Source organism: Bos indicus, chromosome 19, assembly GCF_029378745.1.
Source record: "Bos indicus isolate NIAB-ARS_2022 breed Sahiwal x Tharparkar chromosome 19, NIAB-ARS_B.indTharparkar_mat_pri_1.0, whole genome shotgun sequence".
NCBI lineage: Eukaryota > Metazoa > Chordata > Mammalia > Artiodactyla > Bovidae > Bos > Bos indicus.
Genome location: NC_091778.1, coordinates 10,431,727 through 10,447,032, shown reverse-complemented (window position 1 = coordinate 10,447,032; position 15,306 = coordinate 10,431,727). Strand labels below are relative to the sequence as shown.

General features: G+C 49.5%; 1 protein-coding gene across 5 annotated transcripts; it reads left to right on the top strand.

The window, feature by feature from the left end:
• The first annotated feature begins 458 nt into the window (after positions 1 to 458).
• Positions 459 to 15,293, top strand: MKS1 (MKS transition zone complex subunit 1). Of its 5 annotated transcripts, XM_019982420.2 has the most exons (18): positions 459 to 608; positions 1,028 to 1,137; positions 2,363 to 2,430; positions 2,876 to 3,031; positions 4,060 to 4,157; positions 4,357 to 4,485; positions 4,747 to 4,851; positions 5,059 to 5,167; positions 5,696 to 5,752; positions 9,976 to 10,018; positions 10,278 to 10,343; positions 12,132 to 12,202; positions 12,548 to 12,617; positions 12,713 to 12,820; positions 13,661 to 13,794; positions 14,296 to 14,378; positions 14,464 to 14,561; positions 14,671 to 15,293. In XM_019982420.2, the coding sequence occupies exons 1-18, from the start codon at positions 529 to 531 to the stop codon at positions 14,760 to 14,762; spliced, it is 1,677 nt and encodes a 558-aa protein (XP_019837979.2). In that variant the 5' UTR covers positions 459 to 528; the 3' UTR covers positions 14,763 to 15,293. The 5 variants fall into 5 exon arrangements, with proteins under 5 accessions (XP_019837979.2, XP_070628621.1, XP_019837980.2 ...); XM_070772520.1 differs by lacking the exon at positions 14,296 to 14,378; XM_070772519.1 differs by lacking the exon at positions 1,028 to 1,137 and having other exon boundaries at positions 527 to 608.
• Positions 15,294 to 15,306: the final 13 nt, after the last annotated feature.

The window sequence follows — 15,306 nt, the reverse complement described above, 5'->3', positions numbered from 1 at the left end:
TGGTTCAGTGAATGCCAACCCAAAGAGTAATTAATCTTCTGACACTTTCATGTCTGGGTAACTGTCTTCACCTCCGGTCACTCCTCTGGGAAGAATGGGTGCATTCTGTGAGTCCCCGTCAACCAATTCTGAGGCCAAAGTGTCCCATGATTCAGTGTAAGACTGTGTGGTGTGGTGGGAAAAGTAGTAGCTGGGAACTCAGGACACTCGGATTTGGAGCTTACGACCGTTTCTGTCCGAATCTACATAATGGGGGCCGATAGCGCGGCTTTAGTTTCCTCATTTGTCAAGCGCACCCAGCCCGGCCTTGGGTGTGAGCGAGCTTTGTTCGCACTAAAGACCAGCGGCAACTCCGCAGGACTACCCCAGCCGGCGTGGGCAGGGACTCAGCCCGGGCGGGGCCCGCGATGGGCAGGGCTTCTCCCGTGCCGCCTAGGGAACCGGGTTCCAGACTCCTGACGGCGTCTCAGTTGCCAGGGGAACCGGGGCGGCGCGCTTTCCGGCGCAGTCGTGCGCGGCGCAGCTGTCATGGCGGAGGCCATCTGGAGCAGTGATACCGGAGAGGCCGTTTACCGCTCTCGGGACCCCGTGCGCAACCTCCGCCTCCGGTAGTCGCATCACCCCAGAGCCCCGTGCTTTTATGCTCTCAGATAATTGGAACCTGAATTACACTTCTCCTTTGCTGGGGCCCTCACTTCCGTTTGCAGTACTGACCACTGTCATCCCGGTCTCCTCGCGTCTCCCTCACTACCTGGAACCCTCTTCACTCGCAACTTGCTAGACTCACCCTTTCAGGACCCTACGCCCCCCAAATTCCTCAGAGCCCTATGTCTCCCTCCAGTACACTCTCGCATCCTCTCCTCCCTGGGGCCCCATGCCCCCCTCCCCTCCTCTCTGTTGCCTGCACCCTGCCACATCTCTTGGTAGCCATAACCTCTTCAGTGGTTCGTTTCCCCATCCTTGCTCTGTGTTCGTCTCCTTCTTGTGTATCTTGTAACAGTATTTTGGGCTTCTCTTTTCCTGGCAGAGTCCACCTGCAAAGAATCACATCAAGCAACTACCTCCATTGCCAGCCTGCTGCCCAACTGGGGAAGGATCTCATAGACTTGGCCACTTTTAGGCCTCACCCAACGGCCAGTGGGTGTATTTTGGTGATGGGCCCCTTGGGGATCTGGGGAAGGGCCTAGGGCTGAGGTTACTTCTTAAGACAGAGTAGACCCAGGTCTATAGTCTGAGAAAAGGTATAGAGAGCTTGGGTTTCTTGTCCAAGGTCACTGGGCTGCTAACTGTTGAAGTCAGAATTTGATCCCAGGCAGTTTTAACTACTACATTATGTTGTGTGAAAATTGAATTCAAGAACTGATTCCTGTCATCAAGAAGCTGATCTGAACTGTGGTCAAATGTAGTGAAATAGCAAATACTGTGCTTTGGCTATATTATAAATTTACCTCTAAACCCAAATGCCATTTCTGACATTTTTTTTTTTTCTAAGAGAAAATATGACTCCAAACTTGAAACTTACAATATAAACACTTTTTAAAAACAAGTTAAACATTTGGGTCTGCTTGGAAAATGCACTTTTTTTTTTTTTAACCTTGCTGTGTGGCATTCGGGATCTTAGTTTTCCCTGTAGGGATGGAACCCATGCCCCCTGCAATGCAACCACGGGACTACCAGGGAAGTCCCAGAAAATGTGCGTATTAGTATTATCTGTGTTCTAGCCTTTTTCTTTCTCTGAGAAGCCAGAAAAGTAAGAAAGAGAAGACAGTGTGTTTGTGTTAGGTCACTAGTCTCTTTGCTTTTGTTTCTGTTCAGAAATATTCCTGGGCAAAAGTGTGAGCTGGTGGGTTTTGAAGCGTTTATCTTTGGAAAGGCATACTCATCTAGGAGTGTACATACTAGATTTGGTTCTTTTTTAAAAACAATCTGTTATATGTCTTTCCTTTTCTCTCTTAATACTTGGTCTCTTAAGGTTACAGTGTTTGTGATTCTAGATTTATGGCTTCAGAAATAGTGAAGATAAAAATGCCATGGTTCATAGCAAATGTAGACAATCGGGATTGAGAAAGAGCTGTTCAGCCTATATCTAAATTTCAGCTCTTGACTCTGAATTAGATTAAATAATTCCTGGAGGACGTGATTTCTTTTATTAAAGTTAGTGGGGGTGATTAAAACTTCTTGGGTCTTAACCTTGGCTTCTGCACATATCTACTGCCTCTCTAGAGTGAGTACTTCATAATCAGTGAACTCCAACTGGTTTTGTGGCAAATATAAGAGCACAGACTTTGGTTATAACCAACCAGAGAGCAAGAAGTAGGGCTAGTTGGGCTCAAACATTTGACTCGCTCTGTTTTCTTTGGAGGTGGACACCGCCCAGAGGAAGAAGAAGAGGAGGTTGTGATTGGGTGGCAAGAGAAGCTCTTCAGCCAGGTGGGCTAGTGTCCCTTGTCTGCTCCGTGTCCCTGCACCTGGCCCACGTCCACCTGCCTGGTTGCAGGGAAAGGTTCCTGATACATATCGCCAAACTGACTTCCAGAAAGCTTACAGCAGTGTATACTTCCCACTGCTGTGTGTATGGGCTCAGTGTACGCACAGCACACATAAAACCTGCCACTAGCCAGTTTTATGATTTTGAGTAACACGCTTTTCACCTCTGGGCCACATACCAAAGCAGCACATGGTCTTGGTGTGCCAGTTCTATAACAGCAGAATTGAGTTAGACTGTCGCTCTGGTTCCTTGTAGCTCTAACCTTTGTTGGCTTTTCTGTCCTCCATCAGTTTAGGTAAAACATCATGACAAATGATATTTGACCAAACAGTTGTAGCGACAAAATTAAAATACTCTCACTGGAACTCTGTTTCTTTGTGACCTCAGTTTGAAGTAGATCTGTACCAAAATGAAGCAGCCTGTCAGAGCCCTTTGGATCATCAATACCGTCAAGAGATTCTAAAGCTGGAAGATTCAGGTGGCAGGAAGAACCAACGGATTTTTACCTACACTGACTCTGATAGATACACCAATTTGGAGGAGGTATCATTCTTTCCCAAGTAGACAGACTCAGGTAGACTTACCCAAGCTCTGTAGCTCCCTTCACCTTGTTTCCCCTGGCTTTCTGGCCTCGTGCTTTAACTCAGAAGCCTGTTAAGTGAGCCTGTCTAGGAATTTCCGTGTGTTTCTGGCAGCCAGGCTGGAGTAGGTAGGTGGGCAGGTCTCTGGGTGGTGTTGCTGCTGCTCCCTGCCCCACCTGCTGGAGGGCCTGGGGGAGCCGGCAGTGTCTCTAATGCTAGGCTTGCAGACTGCACACTGCGGGGAGCAGCCACTAGGTTTGATTTTCCCCGTGCATTATGAGATCAGACAGGTGGATGGAGTCTAGAACCATCTAGATTAAATTCATCATGGGATTCAGCCAAAACCGAACATACAGATTTGAAGAGGAATTCAGTACTGTATAGGGAATGGCTTGTGTCCTCAGTTTGCCGATGACAGCGTACCCTCGTGGCCTCGTTTTAGATTTTCTTCAGTCACTGTATGATATGTTCTATCTTCTCAGTGAGATTATAAACTCCTTGAAGGAGGGGAGAGCCTATATTTTCTGATTTTTGTCTGTGAGTCTATAGATTTCTAAGCCAGGTGTTAAGTGAATGTTTTTGAAAGTTGTGGGTTGGTAGCATGTAAAATTTAGGTTGTCTGTTTTGGTAAAGAAAGGAAAATTACGGAGCGTTTTTCACGGAATACTTGTGTTACATTTGGCATCTTCCAACCACCTAGTGATGTCAGCATCTCCTGGGTAGACCGCCCCAACTCTGTTGGTACAGGCTTACAGACTGCAGACTCATTTCTCAAGAGTAATGTGCTGCTACAACCTTAGGGCAAATCAGGGCATGGTCGGCTCTTCTCTGAGCTGTTTGTGCCTCTGCACCCTCCATCAGCGTGTGCTGTTGTGAGGTGGCTGCGCTCTCAAGGTCCTGTGAGGTTTCAGAAGGAAGATTTCCCTCCAGGTGCTTGATCCCATGTGGCCCTGAGCTGCTGGCTTATACCAAGCTGCTCTGTTTTCCCAGCACTGTCAGAAAATGACCACTGCAGCCAGCGAGATGCCGTCCTTCTTGGTCGAGCGAATGGCAAATGTCAGGCGGCGACGGCAGGACAGGCGAGGAACGTGAGTGCAAGTGTGTACGGGGCTGGGGAGGTCCCGGTGTTCCTTCTGTGCCAGTGTTCTTGGTGTGCTCACTGACGCGAGTGTCCCACTCTGCAGTGGAGTGCTCCCCTGTACTCCTCCTGGGTGTGCTCCCTTGCATTCTTCCTTCAGGGTCTTCAGGGGGTGCCAGGGAAGTGACCCTTCCTGTGGTGTCTCCCAGGGAAGGTGGCATTCTTAAGTCACGAATCGTCACCTGGGAGCCCTCAGAAGAATTCATCAGGAACAACCATGTCATCAACACCCCTCTTCAGACCATGTACATCATGGCAGACCTGGGGCCCTATGGAAAGTGAGTGAAGCTTCTCACTGCCCAACTCAGACCTTCATTCTCTTCTCCTGTCGCTAACCATCACCCTCCTGTTACGGTCATCCCAGGTATTTTGGAGGGAGGGATTTTGTTTCCTTCTTTTTCTTTGGAAGGAAATGTTTTACTCTTGACTGTTCTCACCCCAGCCTCTGTCTTCTCCCCTGATGTGAACTGAATACCTCATCCTCTTTCCCGGAAATGGGACCAGCAATCTTGAACTCTGGTGTTACCTCTGGTTTCTAGGCTTGGCTATAAGAAGCATGAACATGTCCTCTGTACTCTGAAGGTGGACAGCAACGGAGTAATCACAGTAAAACCTGACTTCACTGGCTCCAAAGGACCCTACAGGTGAGAAGAGGAAGAAAGAGGTGGTGGAGACTAGCATTCCTTTGCTGGGCTTCACTTCTTGTCTCGAGTTGAGGAAGTTCTCAGAAAGCCCTTCATCTCTCCTAACGTTTAAATTCCCAGCCGACAGTTTGTTTGTCCCTGGGTTGGGTCTGGAGTGCCTCGTCTCCTGTTTTTCCAGTTAGTCCCGTTGTGGCTTTGACCTTACAGAATCGAGACAGAGGGGGAGAAGCAGGAGCTGTGGAAGTATACAATCGACAACGTGTCTTCCCTCGCCCAGCCTGAGGAGGAGGAGCGGGAGCAGCGCGTGTTCAAGGACGTGAGTGCTGATTCATCCGAGAACCGGAGAGCTGGGAGCTGAGGCCGCGCCTGATGGTGGGTCAGCAGCGGCCGGGTCTTGCTCTTGATGGCCTCTCCTGACTTGGGAAGCCCTTCTAACCTATCAGACACGAGGCGTTGAGCCTGTTATAAGATCATTATGCTAATGATGATCTATCTGAGCATGGCCTGTGCTCTGTGCTAGGGCCTTCACATGCCTAATTTCATTTAGACTGTACCGCAGCCCTTCGAGGGAATGCTTATTTTATGACCATTTTGTAAGTGAGGCAATGGAGATCAAGAAGCTGAGTCTGCCCCAGGTCGCAGCAGCGTGGGAGCTGGCTTGGCCTCAGGCCAGTGGACTCCAGAGCCTCTGTGTTCCACTGTCCAATGTCGGCGGCAGGAGCACTCAGGCACCTGGCTCTCTGTGGTGTTTCCCATTCCTGCTGCGTTTCTCCCTCCCATTCAGACCTGAACCCTGGTCTGCCTGGGACTGCATCTTGAGTCTCGGTGTGATTTGTTTCCTCAGCTCTATGGCCGGCACAAGGAGTATCTCAACAGCCTCGTGGGCACTGACTTTGAGATGGTGAGTAGCCCAGCTTCCCGCACCACCATAAGAGCGCTCTGACTCTAGCTGAGTGACCGTCCTCTCTTCAAGGTCCTCAAGACACACTCTTCAGTGTAAAAAGAAAGTAGAAAATAACATACAGAGTATAGTCCTTGCTGTGTTTTCGAAGTATTGCATGTTGATATAGAACTGTCGATGCCTAGGAAGAGGTCTCAAAGGGCACACGCCTTCTGGGGGCTTTCTCTGGGAAGGGGGTGGAATTGGGAGACAGCAGGTGGCTATTGAGGGGTGAGAGGGATATTTCAGGAATGTTTCCTTTTTATTCTCTAAACTTAGATAGTTTTGAATTTTTATCAGTGGTGATGCATTCATATATTACTTTATAATTAATTTTATTGTTACTATGGAGTTGCTCAGTTGTGTCCAACTCTTTGTGACCCCATGGACTGTGACATGCCAGGCTTCCTGTCTCCTGGAGTTTGCTCAAATTCATGTCCACTGAGTCAGTGATGCTATCTATTAATTTTTTTTGTAAATAAGTATAAAAATGAAAAATGTCTTCCTTACTCTTAATGTAGATATTTTCCCTACATGCCCCATAAAGGAGGGAGGCATCTCATTTCTGTTCGTCAGATAGTTTGGCTTTTAAGACAAAACAGTTTAAGTCCATAATCCCGTGGTCCTGTTCTTTGTCTTCTGTTAATCCAGGAGTTCCATTTCTAGATCTGGAAACAAAAATAGAGTTAGCCTGTGGTCTCCCTCTCTGTTTGTAAAAATTAGCTTTCACTATTTTCATATTGTATTAGCAACAGATGTTCAATGTTAAAAAGTTAGCTAAGATAGAGACGCAAATAATTTAAAAGGAAACTGCCTAGCTTCTTGGCCTCAGCCCCCAGAGGGAGCAGGGTCTCCGGCCTCTTGCTGTAGGGCAGTGGCAGCTGTGCCTGCTTCTCTTGACCATTCTCATAAGGTCCCCACACTCCATTGCCCCTTCCACCATTTAAATTAGGTGCTGCCCCTATGTAAAGAGCAATATTGCATAGGAACCTGGAATGTCAGGTCCGTGAATCAAGGCAAATTGGAAGTGGTCAAACGAGATGGCAAGAGTGAATGTTGACATTCTAGGAATCGGCAAACTAAAATGGACTGGAATGGGTGAATTTAACTCAGATGACCCTTATATCTACTACTGCGAACAGGAATCCCTCAGAAGAAATTGAGTAGCCATCATGGTCAACAAAAGAGTCCGTAATGCAGTACTTGGATGCAATCTCAAAAACGACAGAATGATCTCTGTTCGTTTCCAAGGCAAACCATTCAATATCACAGTAATCCAAGTCTATGCGCCAACCAGTAACGCTGAAGAAGCTGAAGTTGAACGGTTCTTTGAAGACCTCCAAGACCTTTTATTTATTTATTTTTTCTTTTCTAACTTTTATTTTTTTTTAATTTAATTTTATTATTTAACTTTACAATATTGTATTGGTTTTGCCATATATCAACATGAATCTGCCACAGGTATACATGTGTTCCCCATCCTGAACCCTCCTCCCTTCCCATACCATCCCTCTGGGTCGTCCCCGTGCACCAGGACCTTTTAGAACTAACACCCAAAAAAGATGTCCTTTTCATTATAGGGGACTGGAATGCAAAAGTAGGAAGTCAAGAAACACCTGGGGTAACAGGCAAATTTGGCCTTGGAATATGGAATGAAGCAGCACAAAGACTAATAGAGTTTTGCCAAGAAAATGCACTGGTCGTAACAAACACCCTCTTCCAACAACACAAGAGAAGACTCTATACATGGACATCACCAGATGGTCAACACTGAAATCAGATTGATTATGTTCTTTGCAGCCAAAGATGGAGAAGCTCTATACAGTCAACAAAAACAAGACCGGGAGCTGACTGTGGCTCAGATCATGAACTCCTTATTACTAAATTCAGACTTAAATTGAAGAAAGTAGGGAAAACCACTAGACCATTCAGGTATGACCTAAATCAAATCCCTTATGATTATACAGTGGAAATGAGAAATAGATTTAAGGGCCTAGATCTGATAGATAGAGTGCCTGATGAACTATGGAATGAGATTCATGACATTGTACAGGAGACAGGGATCAAGACCATCCCCATGGAAAAGAAATGCAAAAAACCAAAATGGCTGTCTGGGGAGGCCTTACAAATAGCTGTGAAAAGAAGAGAAGCGAAAAGCAAAAGAGAAAAGGAAAGATAGCATCTGAATGCAGAGTGCCAAAGAATAGCAAGAAGGGATAAGAAAGCCTTCCTCAATGATCAATGCAAAGAAATAGAGGAAAACAACAGAATGGGAAAGACCAGAGATCTCTTCAAGAAAATTAGAGATACCAAGGGAACATTTCATGCAAAGATGGGCTCGATAAAGGACAGAAATGGTATGGACCTAACAGAAGCAGAAGATATTAAGAAGAGGTGGCAAGAATACACAGAAGAACTGTACAAAAAAGATCTTCATGACCCAGATAATCATGATGATATGATCACTGACATAGAGCCAGACATCCTGGAATGTGAAGTCAAGTGGGCCTTAGGAAGCATCACTACGAAGAAAGCTAGTGGAGGTGATGGAATTCCAGTTGAGCTATTTCAAATCCTGAAAGATGATGCTGTGAAAGTGCTGCACTCAATATGCCAGCTAATTTGGAAAACTCAGCAGTGGCCACAGGACTGGAAAAGGTCCATTTTCATTCCAGTCCCAAAGAAAGGCAATGCCAAAGAATGCTCAAACTACCGCACAGTTGCACTCATCTCACATGCTAGTAAAGTAATGCTCAAAATTCTCCAAGCCAGGCTTCAGCAATACATGAACCGTGAACTTCCTGATGTTCAAGCTGGTTTTAGAAAAGGCAGAGGAACCAGAGATCAAATTGCCAACATCCGCTGGATCATGGAAAAAGCAAGAGAGTTCCAGAAAAACATCTATTTCTGGCTTATTGACTATGCCAAAGCCTTTGATTGCGTGGCTCACAATAAACTGTGGAAAATTCTGAAAGAGATGGGAATACCAGACCACCTGACCTGCCTCTTGAGAAATCTGTATGCAGGTCAGGAAGCAACAGTTAGAACTGGACATGGAGCAACAGACTGGTTCCAAATAGGAAAAGGAGTATGTCAAGGCTGTATACTGTCACCCTGCTTATTTAACTTCTATGCAGAGTACATCATGAGAAATGCTGGGCTGGAAGAAACACAAGCTGGAATCAAGATTGCTGGGAGAAATATCAATAACCTCAGATATGCAGATAACACCACCCTTATGGCAGAAAGTGAAGACGAACTAAAAAGCCTCTTGAGGAAAGTGAAAGAGGAGAGTGAAAAAGTTGGCTTAAAGCTCAACATTCAGAAAACGAAGATCATGGCATCCGGTTCCATCACCTCATGGGAAATAGATGGGGAAACAGTGTCAGACTTTATTTTTTGGGGCTCCAAAATCACTGCAGATGGTGACTGCAGCCATGAAATTAAAAGATGCTTACTCCTTGGAAGGAAAGTTGTGACCAACCTAGATAGCATATTCAAAAGCAGAAACATTACTTTGCCAGCAAAGGTCTGTCTAGTCAAGGCTGTGGTTTTTCCAGTAATCATGTATGGATGTGAAAGTTGGACTGTGAAGAAAGCAGAGCGCTGAAGAATTGATGCTTTTGAACTGTGGTGTTGGAGAAGACTCTTGAGAGTCCCTTGGACTGCAAGGAGATCCAACCAGTCCATTCTGAAGGAGATCAGCCCTGGGATTTCTTTGGAAGGAATGATGCTAAAGCTGAAACTCCAGTACTTTGGCCACCTCATGCGAAGAGTTGACTCATTGGAAAAGACTGATGGTGGGAGGGATTGGGGGCAGGAGGAGAAGGGGATGACAGAGGATGAGATGGCTGGATGGCATCACTGACTTATGGACGCGAGTCTGAGTGAACTCCGGGAGTTGGTGATGGACAGGGAGGCCTGGCGTGCTGCAATTCACAGGGTCGCAAAGAGTCGGACACGACTGAGCGACTGAACTGAATTGAACTTGCCCCTATGTTAACGCATTTGAGAAATGAAGAAAACAGATCTGTGGAGAAATGGCAGGTGGGGAGGAAGCGTGGGTAGTCGCTCGCCAGAATCGGACATCTTGTGACAGGTCCTGTGGGGTTTATGGACAGGCTCGAGGAGAGGGGTCGCTTCCCTCAGACCTCCTGACCGGTCCCCACTTCTCTCTACCCCAGACCGCACCAGGTGCCCTCCGGCTCTTCGTGAATGGAGAGGTGGGTAAGTGTCTCACCAGATGGAGGTCCCCTGAGGCTTGGCAAGTGCCAGAGAGAGCAGTGTGGAATAGTCCTCCCCACTGCAGTGGTGGCCTTGGGTTGTCCGCAGTGCTCGGGAGACTCAGGCATGAGTCTTTCCTGGAAACACAGAGAGTCCCTGGCCCTCGGGAGCCTTGCTTCCACAAGTGGGTAGGCCCTGCAGGACTGGGTCAGGCGTTAGGGGTGATAGGGCAATACACTGAATCCGTTTCCTGTTTTCTTAGTTTCAGCCCAAGGCTATGAGTATGACAACCTCTACGTCCACTTCTTTGTGGAGTTGCCAACTTCTAGTAAGTAGTATTCACAAGTCTCGCTCTTTACCCCTTCTGACAGTTTTCCAGAAGCATTGGGTCAGGTTTCCTTCCCCACTCCTCCACTGAAATTGTTACCATTCTTATCGAGGTCATAGGTTACTTCCAAGATGTGGAATCCTGTGGGGACGTGTCTGCCTTCGCCCTCCTTGGTCTCCCAGTTGCCACAGCTCACTTTCCTCACTGCCCCTCTCCTCTTGCCTTCAGGCTCCGTGCTCCACTCAGCTCTCTCGTTGGTGGCTCAGCAGCCTCCTTGGCTGTTTCCTCGTCTGCTGTTGACCTAGAACTATTAGAGTATCCAAAGCCGGGCCTGGCCTTCTGTTACTGTCTCTCCACAGTCTTTCTAGGTGGCCCCATCCTTCCTGTGGCTTCAGTGCTGTGTGTGTGTCTCAGACGCCCAGACTTCTCTCTCTACTCTTAGCCTCCCCCTGAATTCCAGACTCATGCCCACTTACCTGTTTGTTGTTTCTGCTTAACGTGACCGAAAGCATCCCTGATCCTCCTCTTGCCGCAAACCTGCCATCACGGTCTTCTCCATCTTAGCAGAACCACAATATCATCTCCTTGGTGTCTAATACCAGGAATATAAGGGACATCCTCGATTCCCCACTTTCTCTAGTCCCTACCACCACTCATGCCATCAGCAATTCCTGTCAGGCTTGTTTCCCGAAGATGTCCTGAATGTCCTGTTCTCTTGAGGACCCTGGACCAAACCACCATCATCTCTTACTTAGGCCAAAGCATTAAATGTCTAATTTATCCTCTTGCTTCCTGTCTCGCTCTTATGTTTCTTTTCTTTTCTTTTTTAAAATAATTTTTATTTATGTATTTTTAGCTGTGCTGGGTCTTCATTGCTGCAGGGGCTCCTCTCTGGTTGTGGTGGTTGGGCTTCTCACGGCAGTGGCCTCTCTCGTTGCAGAGCACGGGCTCTCGGGCACTGAGGCTTCAGTAGCCGCAGCTCCCGGGCTCTGGAGCACAGGCTCAGTAGTTCTGGTGCACAGGCTTAGTTTTTCCTCGGCTTGTGGGAGTCTTCCCGGACCAGGGACTGAACCTGTGTCTCTTGCATTGGCAGGTGGATTCTTTATCATTGAGCCACCAGGGAAGCCGCCTTACATTTCATTTGCCATACATACCACAGCCTAACCGAGCCTATAAAATGTAAACCAGCTGTCTCTCTTCAACTTAAAGCCCCAACAGCTTCCCTTCCCACTTTGAGCAAAGTCCAGACCCCATTCTCTGAATGAGCTGGCCCCGGCCTGTCTTTCCTTTATAACATTCCAGTCATGCTTCCTGTTCCTCAACAGGCCAAGTTCATTCCCACTCTAGGGCCTTTTCAGGACCATTTCCTCTGTCCGAAACCTTTTGAATCCTATCTTTGCATGACTGGTTCTGCTTCAGTTTAGGTCTCAGCCTAAGTTTCACCTCCGAGTGGTCCCTCAGCATCCCTAAATGGGCCTCCAGGCCTCTCAGTCTCTTCATGCTGTTTTATATTTAGCTTTTATCACTCCCTGATGGTCTGTCGTTGGTTGGCTTTCTGTGCCCCCTCCCACTGCCAGCTAGAAGGTTAGCTCCCTGAGAGACAGGAAGCTTTTCTATCCGGTCACTGCAGTGTCCCTAGGGGCCAGTCATAGCACACAGTGGGCCCAGTGAACATGGCATGAGTGATTGGTCATGTGCCTGAATGACTGAATGCAGAAAGGAGCTTTGTGTTTCTCTCAACTGCTCGCCTTCCTCCCTGGTTGACTTTGTGTGGTCTTTGGCTTTTAGACTGGTCAAGCCCAGCGTTCCAGCAGCTCTCAGGAATAACACAGACCTGTGCCACCAAGTCCCGGGGGATGGTATGGCAACAAGAGGGGCGCCTGGAGGGAACAGGGCTGCTCGCAGCATGACATCCAAAGATGATCGGGCTAGCAGTGTGGGGAGGACTCCAGAGCTGGGTCTGGTGCTTTGCTGTGGGCCCTACAGGGCCGCCTTGTCCCTGGATTCTCTGCCTTTTTGAGAATGGCAACAGCTTGCGTCTGGGTGTCCCTTCCCCTCTTAGCCTCTTATTTCCTGTGTGGAGTGATAGTTTTTCCTTTTCCATTGGGACTATGACCTTGTCACTGGCCACAGGAAAAATGAGTGCCAGGTGAGGCCTTGCCACTCCGTGGCACTGAGTTTAAAACAACAGCCCTCCTTTTTAGGATAACGTGGCCTACTTCTCCTACCCTTTCACATTCGAGGCCTCCTTCCTCCACGAGGATGAATCTGTCGGTGAGTGGCCTGGCCGGTCCTCGGCCTTGGGGCTCCTCAGATGCGCCCTCTCCTGTGGGGGCCTCCCAGGACCTGGCCGCTTCTCCCCTCCACAGATGCGCTCCCAGAGTGGCCCGTGCTCTACTGTGAGGTCCTCTCACTGGACTTCTGGCAGCGGTACCGCGTGGAAGGCTACGGGGCTGTGGTGCTGCCCGCCACCCCAGGTGACTTCTCGTCCCTGCCCTGCACGCAGCCCTCTTGCCCCCACTCCTAGATGCAAGGCTGATGCTTCAGAGGACTCGACCACTTCCTGGGAGAAGCGGGGATGGCTGGGAACTAGAAGCACTTAACTTGCAAGATTCTGTGTTCCTTTTGAGGGCATTTTCTGTCTCCATTAGAGACAGCTGAGCAGCTCTGGACTCTGATTCCGGCTCCTCTGATTTGACCTGCAGCCTTGGGGGAGCGACTTCACTTTCATTTTTCACTTTCACGCATTGGAGAAGGAAATGGCAACCCACTCCAGTGTTCTTGCCTGGAGAATCCCAGGGACGGGGGAGCCTGGTGGGCAGGCATCTATGGGGTCGCACAGAGTTGGACACGACTGATGCGACTTAGCAGCAGCAGCAGCTTAGGGGAGCAGCCTGTGTCAAGATGGGCTCTGAACAGACGTGTACTGAGTGGGTCACCGTTCCTCTAGAAATAATGGCCACTGTCTTCCCTTGTGTGCCAGGCAGTGTGCTGAGTGCTTCTTGTTTAATTCTCCCCACCACTCTTTGAGGCATAGGTGTTGGTATTATTTCCGTTTTACTAGACGAGGAGAATGGGGTTCAGAGAGGCTGAGAAACTTGGGCCAGCGCCCAGGTAGTAACTGGCAGAGCTAAGATCTGAGCTTCTGTCTGATTGATTCCCACGTGGGTCCCCTAAACCTCCGTGGTGACCTTCACCAGAGGTCAGGCCGTCCCCAGACCAGGTGTTTTAGTGGTGGCAAGGCCCGTGTCACTGCTGGGGAGCCTGCGAGGGACCGCAGGCCCTTCCCAGCCCTGGCTGCATCCTCTTCTGCCCAGGCTCTCACACCCTGACGGTCTCCACCTGGAGGCCCCTGGAGCTCAGCCCGGTGGCTGAACTGCGGAGGTTTTTCATTGGTGGCTCTCTGGAGCTGGAGGACCTCTCCTACGTGTGGATACCAGGAACCTTCAAGGTGACTTTTGTCTCTGGGTAGATTTCATCATGGGAAGTTATGTCCCTGTCTTCTGGGAAAGGTGCAGTCTGGGTTAAGTCCCCTTAATCGTTCATTGCTTCATCAGTGCTTAGTCTCTTCCTTTCTGTGGCTCCAGTGGGAAATCTCAGCCATACCTTGAAGCACATACAGACAGCAATGCGCTCCTAGGAGAGCTCTGAGAAGTAGGACGCTTAGAGGTTTCCCCTGGTCCCCATCAGAGTAACTGGCCCCTTCCCCCAGCCCATCCCTGAAACCTCAGGAAGCAGAGGGTCAGCCGGCTTCTTAGAAGACTGCTAATTCTCAAATGAGGCTAGACTGTTCCCTGATTGACAGTCGGGAGGTGATGGCATTTGGGTGTTGGGATGAATTTTCCCCAACAGACCTGTTCTCCCCAAGAATGGGAATAAGAATGGGAGTGAGGCCAGCATGGTGCCTGGGGTCTGGAAACCACCCGAAGCCTGACACTAACCGGATCCACAGGGGGAGCGTCTGAGCCGCTTCGGACTCCGCACCGAGACCACAGGCAGCGTCACCTTCCGCCTGCACTGTCTGCAGCAGTCCCGGTGAGCGGCCCCGGCCCTCTGCCTCAGACCTCCTGGTCCCCAGGGCTGCAGAGCAGCCGTGGTCAGGTGGCTGGCTCCCCCACAGGGCCTTCATGGAGTCAAGTTCCCTCCGAAAGAGGATGCGGAGTGTGTTGGACCGTCTGGAGGGATTCAGCCAGCAGAGTTCCATTCAAAATGTGCTGGGTAGGCTTCTCCCTCCACCCAAGTCCAGCCACCCCACCCCTCCCGACATCCATGTGGGCCCCATCGTCCCCACACCGTGGTCCTGACTCCGTGTCTACTTCCCTCACAGAGGCCTTCCGGCGAGCCCGGCGCCGTATGCAGGAGGCCCGAGAAAGCCTCCCCCAGGACCTTGTGAGTCCCTCAGAAACCTCGGTCTCCTAGCTCGCTGCAGCCCTGGCCTCTGTGATAAGTGATACCCACCACGGCCCAGGCCCTGCCACCTCTTCATCTTTCTGGTTAGAGACCCCACTCACCTGCTGAGAACCAGAGGAGCTGAGAATCCTGACCCCCCACCTGCTCTTCAGCTGCCAAATGCCCACAGGTGGTTGCCTCTTGATATGTCAGCCCCTGCACGTGCCCCTCACAAGAGGACAGGTGTTTCGGGGTTGAGACCCGTTTGGGGGTAAGGCCAGAGTCACTTCTGTCCTCAGCTCCGCCTGCTCTCCGGCCTGTCTCTGGGTCTTGGGGGCAGAGTGCTGTGGTTCGTCCTGTTCTGCACCTGCTGCACACGTGGGGGCCCGAGAGAGAAGGCAGGCGAGGGAGGTCTTCCATCCCCACCCTGGGAGCCCACCTCCTCTTCCTGCCGAGGGCTGGCTGCCGGAGTAAGTGAAGGCTGAAGGCAGTCCTTTCTGCTAGATGGCTAGTGGCTTTTATTGTGTTTTTTTGTACATAAAAAGGTTTTCTACCATCTGACATTCTGTCGGCT

Excerpts from the sequence above, each read along its gene's own strand:
- MKS1 (XM_019982420.2), top strand. The coding sequence starts at position 529 with ATGGCGGAGGCCATCTGGAGCAGTGATACCGGAGAGGCCGTTTACCGC. Across the intron at positions 1,138-2,362 it reads TAGGCCTCACCCAACGGCCA|GTGGACACCGCCCAGAGGAA; the intron begins GTGGGTGTATTT and ends TTTTCTTTGGAG. Across the intron at positions 5,753-9,975 it reads TGGGCACTGACTTTGAGATG|ACCGCACCAGGTGCCCTCCG; the intron begins GTGAGTAGCCCA and ends TCTCTACCCCAG.